This window comes from Cheilinus undulatus, linkage group 21 (genome assembly GCF_018320785.1).
Source record: "Cheilinus undulatus linkage group 21, ASM1832078v1, whole genome shotgun sequence".
Classification (NCBI taxonomy): domain Eukaryota; kingdom Metazoa; phylum Chordata; class Actinopteri; order Labriformes; family Labridae; genus Cheilinus; species Cheilinus undulatus.
This window is the reverse complement of record NC_054885.1, coordinates 33,104,786-33,111,906: the sequence shown is the minus strand read 5'-3', so window position 1 is coordinate 33,111,906 and position 7,121 is coordinate 33,104,786. Positions and strand designations below refer to the sequence as shown.

The window sequence follows — 7,121 nt, the reverse complement described above, 5'->3', positions numbered from 1 at the left end:
GTGACTACATCCTACAGTAAGCCAGATATGCAAAATCACTGCTAGTAAGCAGAGACTTTGTGCCTATAGCCCAGTCACTACTGTCCAATATGTCAGCTCACACATGCAAATGACTATTAACTGTGTTGATCTTCCTTTGTGAGTTTGGTCTATATTGTAACATTTTCAATTAATTATTTTAATGACAACTGAACATGTAATTACTTGAGGGCTGCAATAGCAACATCGCATCATAATCCCATTTTTAATGAGATTATCATCAAGGTCCATGCTGACCATTATTTAAACTTTTTTTGTCAGCCTGTGATACAAGAAGACTCTGATACAAGCACAGAAGAAGATGAGTGGGTGAAAGAGGAGGATGTATTTGTCCCAGCCACACGCAAATTCCCGGGTTTCAGACAGAAACCCACAGAATCCAAACCGCTCATCCCAGCCCTCCACAAGTGGCCAGATCCTCCGTCACTGGCCAGACCCTAGAGTTCAAGTTGATGTTTCAGCAACTGCTAATACCCAAGATTCAGGCAGCAACCCAGATGTGCAAACCCCTCATCCCAGCCCTCAACAAGTGGCCAGATCCTCCATCACTGGCCAGACCCTAGAGTTCAAGTTGATGTTTCAGCAACTGCTAATACCCAAGATTCAGGCAGCAACCCAGAAGATGTGCAAACCCCCTCATCCCAGCCCTCCACAAGTGACCAGACCTTAAGACAGTGGCAAAATGATTATGGAACTTATGTGAATTTGATAAATGAGACAACAGATGATGAGGATGATGATGACCTGTACAATGCTATTATTGCCAGCATTAAGGAGAAGACGTAAGTTTTTGTTTTTTTTCCCTCTGGGCAGTAATGGTTAAATCATTTGGAGCAGACACATCTTTTCATATGTCAAGGCAGCTTAAGCTTTTAAAAGACATGCACAAATATATGGGTCAATGACGTGACACAATTTTTCTTGAGTTCCCATGGTTCAGTTAAAATCAAAAAGGTTAAAATTTGAAAATAACTTCAGAAATTACATGAATACATTCTCTTCTTTGTAGACCTAGTCTAACATTTCTGCATTTGATCAATTTTGAGTGACTTTTCAGGGGATAATGGCAAAAATGTCTAAGTGGTGTAACCAAAAAACTTGGTACCAAATTCTTTAACTTGTTCAAAAAAGGTAAAATTCTCAATAAAACACATTATTAACTAATTGGGCATAATCCTACATTTGTCTTGTTTAACAATGAATAAAATAAATGGAACACCATTGTTCTGAATATTATGGCAAATTTGGGTAATTTTTGGACTATATAAATTTTCAACGCGGTGTAATCAACATTCAAGGAGCCATTTTGTTAATTTATGTAAGAAGATCAAGTGGCAGGAAATGATTTCACAAAGAAGGACCCCTGATTAACCTAACTGCTGCATGCAATGGTTAGCTCTCTTTGAAATCTTGATAAATAGAAAATTTTTAGGGGATGGTCAGCTGTGCTTAGGGTTACATCTCAAATGGTATAACCGTAGAAAACCATTTATAATTCAAAGTAACTGTAAAAATAAATATTTATTTTTAAAAATGAGTCTGGAATCTTCACATTAAGGCCATGTGCTTACATAATGCCTGTAAATTTGAATTTTAATTGAAATATCAAATGGTGTAATCAGTTACACCATTTCACATTGGCAAATAACACAATTTTTTGATGCCGATTAAAGATTTAAACTGAACTAAGTTACTTTGTGGAAATATTTTTAAGTGTTTAGCGTTATATTTCTTAGAAAAAGTGGTGATTTATCCACTACTTTATTATCAAATCCCTGGAAGGTTAGTGTAACATCATTGTTCTGCATGGCTTTATTACTTCTGCTTTAATATATATTAAATATAAAATTTATACATATTTGTATTCCATTCACTTCAACTTTAAGCTTCATATACAAGAATATTATTAATGTCATAAATGTAGCAGCAGTGGATGAACAATGACAATGTTGAATATGAACAGCAGCTTTAAAAAATATGACACTCAAAAACGTTAAATGTTTGTCAAAGATTTCAATTTAGATCTGTAAAACTACATTTATTAACTTTCTATTGTTTCATGATTATTGCAATATAATAGAGCCTCTTTTACCCAATAGATGCCATTATCAAGCAAAGAAAAAGTGGCTCGACACAGAGAATGAGTCCATGCAGATACTGTAGCAAGGGCAATATATTAATTCTTAAAATAATTAAAAAAAAACACCCAGTCTGTTGTTGGTGTTTTCTTTTGGTTGAAAATTATAAAAAGCACAAGTTCAATTGAACTTGCTGACTGTCATGCTTGAATTTTAGTGCCAGTTTCTTCTGTAAAAGCAACATGGTCAGGTGGTCTAACTGTTTTTTGTCAATTTTGTAACCAGTATTTATCAAAAAAATATTATAATTTACAGAAAAATTCATGGGGAATAAGATGTAACCCTCTTTTGCCATGTACTAAAACATTTTTAACAGTTTATACATAATTTGTCAAAGGTTATTTAGGAAAAGCAAAGTGATTTTCAGTATTGGTCCTGCTCTAGATTGCAAAAACGCAGATAAATGAATTTTGAAATAATCCTTAAAAATGTATTTTCAAGTGATAAATTAAAATTGAGTCACTGTTTTTATAGGTACATCTGCATACGTTCTAGGTGGAAATAAATAAATATTATATTTATCCTTTAGTTGTGGTAACACCACTTGACATTTTCAGGGGAAATCCATCTTTTCTTTTGTAAAAAATGGTTCAAAAGCTGTTTGAAATTTCATGAAATGAACAGAAATACCTGATGCAAGCTTTTAAAACAATTTATTAAAACTTTTTTGAATTGCTCATCATGCAAACTCTTATTTGTCACTGACCCATATATGAAATAAACATTATCTAATGTTGAGCTAAATGAACATAAAGGCTACCAAATTAACTTTGTTGATGAACAACAAGTACTTTTTGTCTAATTAAAATAAATTTTCTGATGTCATTTTTATTTTTAGGCAGCCAAAAGAACAGGTCCCCATCAGTGAAATACTGGGTGAACTCGGTGACCAAATTGATAACACTCAAGTGTGCAAGTTCAACATCAATCGTTCTGCAGTCCTCGATGGGGCATTAAGGGGATTCAGACGGCTCTCCTACGACCCAAAAAAGAAGATGTCCATAAAGTTTTCGGACGACAGGGGAACCACAGAGGAGGCTGTAGACCTTGGTGGCCCTCGCAGAGAGTTTCTGCGTTTGTTGATAAAAGCATTGGCAGATTCAGACATTTTTAGTGGACCAGAGGGAAATCTCAACTTGGCTCTAAGTGCTTCTGGTTTGTGTACTGGCATTTTTTTCACGATACACAAAGGATGAATTAATTTATCTGTTTACTTTGTACAAAAAGCAGTTATTATGAAAAACACAATTTTCTCAAGTAAATAAAAACAAATATTAGGGAAACTTTTGAAGCTTTATGTAATATTGTTCATAAAGTTTGTGCTTGCATATTTGCATCATGGAAGAAAGGAACTAGGCACGTCTGTGAGTCCAGAATTGACAGTATGTTAGATATAGTAGCACATGCAGGGCCTACTCATGGGTTTTAACTTAGGCAAGTGCTTCTTGTGTAATTGTTTTTCAGTTTTTTTTTTTTTTATTAAAACATCATGTCATCCCATCATAGTTAGTTATTTGCTGGTTTTGTCCCTGAAATTTCCCAGGATTACTAATGGAACTGGCCAGGGTGCCAGCCATGTAAATTTAATATGAGAAACTCTGCTGTTGTGACTCCATTCATCAGCATTTTATATTTTGCTTTGTCTTGTGAACCTTTTCAGCTGTGCGGATGACAGATATTTCATCGCTGGCAGAGCAATAGCTGTCAGTCTGGTGCATGGAGGTCCTCCACCTTGTTTCCTCTCAAGAACGCTGTTTACCTGTTTAACAGAGGGACCTGATGCATGCTGTCCTGTGCTGGAGGACATCACAGACATTGACCTCTACAGTCAACTAAAAAAGGTTTGTTGCCCAATTTTATTATTTTATTTATATTATGCCTGGTCCCTGGGCTGCTTAAGATGTGCTCTCCCTTCTGTGAACCAGATCTCTGAAGCCAAAACACTGAAGGAGCTGCAGCAGTTTGCAGAACCACTCACTGATTACCTAGCCAATGCTGGCTGCTTGAGACCACTCACAAGCCTGGCTGACAAGGACAAACTAGTGGAAGATGTCCTCATGTTTCAAGTGGTCCAGCGTGTCCATGGTCCCCTGGAAAGGTACATACTGTCACAGGTTAAGTGTTGACTATACAGTACACATTCAACAGACTGCTAGAATTAATAGTTATTCGAGCAATATGTCTATTTATTGAATTTTGGGCTGTATCTGTTGATAATCTTAACCCTTTGGTACTGTTTAAAAAAAAACATCCTTTGGTCCTGTTTTGGCTGTTTTAAGCCACAACTTCAGCTGCTGTAAAAACATAACAGATAAATATTTTTTTCTTTTTTTTTTTTTCTCAATTCTCTCCATCAAGCTCAGCCCTGATCGAAAATAATGAATATTTGAAAAATTATAGATTTTAACCCTTGAAATGCCAATTTCATAGGAGGAGTCACCAATTTGGGAAAAACACACAAAATGACCAATTTTTGATATAAAAATGATCAGAGGCTGGAGATTTTTACATGCTATCACAGTCTTGGATATGTCAAAGATTAGTTCAAACATTGGCTTTGGTGCATTATTATATTTTGCGGCAGCAGATTTTGTTTTTTACTTCCTTTGGTTTTGTTTTGGCTGTTTCAAGCCACAACTTTAGCTGCTGTAAAACATAACAGATACTTTTTATTTATTTTTTGCTCAATTCTCTCCATCAAGCTCAGCCCTGATCGAAAATAATATTGAAAAAAAAAATTTTTTGAGTTTAAAAATTAATTTGTGCATTATGTCTATATACTGAATTTTGGGCTGAATTCGTTGAAAATCTTAATGTAAATTAATTATTCTCATGACTGATGTTCTCAATCTTCTCACAGTGAATATCCAACAAACATTTTGGCACTCAAAACAGTTCTGAATTCCTGACTATGTCACTTGTATATCTCAAATGATTGTGTAGGTTTTCTGATGGACTCAAAACACTTGGAGTCCTCCAGAAAATGAAACTTCATCCTGAAGCCTTCGTCCAGTCATGTGCTACAGCCCTGGAACCCTGACTGCTGAAATTATGGAAGAGCTGTTTGACATAAGATGGTCAGAGGTGGGAAGTAACAACAGGGCAGATGAAAACAGGGTGGTAGCCTATTGGAGGGACTACTTGCAGGATGCTGAAGGTGAATAATAACTGCATTGGAATTGGTTCTAGCCTGATATAAATTCTCAGACAGTTTTTGAATTTGTGCTTAAACTTGACTGGAATTATGGGCATTATGAGATTTGAATTTATGTGTATCCAGCAGAAAATTGAGCCTTCTGTCCTTGTTTTGAATGTGGTTCCCTAAACTAATTTTATTTTCTTTTTATTTATCTGTCAGAGGAGGAAGGACCTGCAAAGCTGGGAGACATCTTGGCATTTGCAACAGGATGCCATGTGGCGCCCCTATTGGTTTTTGTCCAGAACCATCGCTAGAATTCCAGAGAGGGAGATACCCAATAGCAAACACATGTATAAACTGTCTCAAAATACCTCTCCATAAGTCCTATGATGACTTCAAAAGAAACATGGACTTTGCAATCCAAAACACTCAGGGTTTTGGAATGGAGTAAAAATTCTTACCATTCATAGTGAGAAACTGTCTTGAGTTCTTGGTGTTCAAAATTATGTCATGCCACACACCTGTTTGGTTGTCATTTACAGGAGTATGACATTTCTGACATCAGTATTTGCACTTAAAAAGTATGTGTTGCATTTCTTGAAACAGTTTTAGTGTTAAAAGTTTTATTACATTAGGACTGGAATTCAAATGTGGTATCAGAACATGTCAACTGTTTCATTGTTACTTTGCATTTCATAGTATCTTGTGCTAATGTGAATTTATTTTTTTGGACAAAGTAAGTAAATATCTGGCAGTGGAATTTGCAGTTGCAGAGAACAGTAACAAGAAACAATTTGTAGTTGTAGAATGTATCTTATCTCAGAAAACAACATAAATTAATTCATTACGGTCATCTTCGTGAGCTTTGATTGATCATTAAAGTCTTACCTCTGAACAGTACTCACCTCTCTGGCTCTACAATTACAAATCACTTGCACCACATCTCAAAATGATTGCACAAATTTGAAATGAGTTTCTTAATTTGACATTTAGAATAAAATTTGTGCACCTGAAGAATTTGAGATTACTCTTGTATAATGTTTATGAGGGAAAACTACAAATTCAGTTATACTCATTTAAATAATTTTGTGCAACTTCAAATTCCATTGTCAGTGATTTTTTGTTTTTCTTTAACAATGTATTCATTGTTGAGTCAGATAAAATCTTAGTAGAGACTGAAAGCCAACCCTTCACCTGTAGGCCACTACTGTTTATTTTCGAGGAAATTTACAAGTGTTACAAATAAATTAATGCCATGGTTACCATCCTCAGTGAATGGATTAATTGACTGGCTAATTTCCTCCATAGTGCTATCATTTACCTGAAAGCTATTTTCAGGAACCTCCACATTGTTGTTGAGCTGGAGCTCAGGTAAGGGTCTGTTGTTGTCAGTCACTGAAGCTTGATTTGTGGTAGACACACTCCTTACAGCTGTGCTGTTCTGTCCGACTTTGGTGATCATACCTTCATACCACAACTGTAAAGGTGTCCTGTGTCTCTCAGTTCGTAGTGCATGATGATTCCATTGGTCTCTGAATTCCCTGGCAGCCCTCTGGATCCGTGGTAAATGAATGTAGTGCAAACTAAACATGTGTACTTCAGACAACGAATCAAGTATATTTTCCTCCTGCATAAATGCAAATAGGTCAGAATAATAGTACGAAACCACACGATTAAGCTCAGCCCAAAGCCTTTCGATACGTTGATTGTGAACACTTCGACCTGTTATTATACTGCCTCTGTTCAGTCCTCTTTGTCTCAGCATGTATCGAGCCACCTCAGTGTTCTCTGTGCCTCGATCACAT

General features: G+C 35.9%; 1 protein-coding gene across 1 annotated transcript; it reads left to right on the top strand.

Moving 5' to 3' along the window:
- The first annotated feature begins 361 nt into the window (after nt 1–361).
- Nucleotides 362–3,388, top strand: LOC121503945. Its single transcript, XM_041778566.1, has 3 exons — nt 362–481; nt 559–821; nt 3,016–3,388. The coding sequence occupies exons 1-3, from the start codon at nt 362–364 to the stop codon at nt 3,371–3,373; spliced, it is 741 nt and encodes a 246-aa protein (XP_041634500.1). The 3' UTR covers nt 3,374–3,388.
- Nucleotides 3,389–7,121: the final 3,733 nt, after the last annotated feature.

Bases quoted from the DNA above. Each gene is read 5' to 3' on its own strand.
- LOC121503945 (XM_041778566.1), top strand. From the start codon at position 362: ATGTATTTGTCCCAGCCACACGCAAATTCCCGGGTTTCAGACAGAAAC. The intron at 482-558 runs GTTCAAGTTGAT...CCCTCATCCCAG, and splicing joins GTCACTGGCCAGACCCTAGA to CCCTCAACAAGTGGCCAGAT. The intron at 822-3,015 runs GTAAGTTTTTGT...TTTTATTTTTAG, and splicing joins GCCAGCATTAAGGAGAAGAC to GCAGCCAAAAGAACAGGTCC.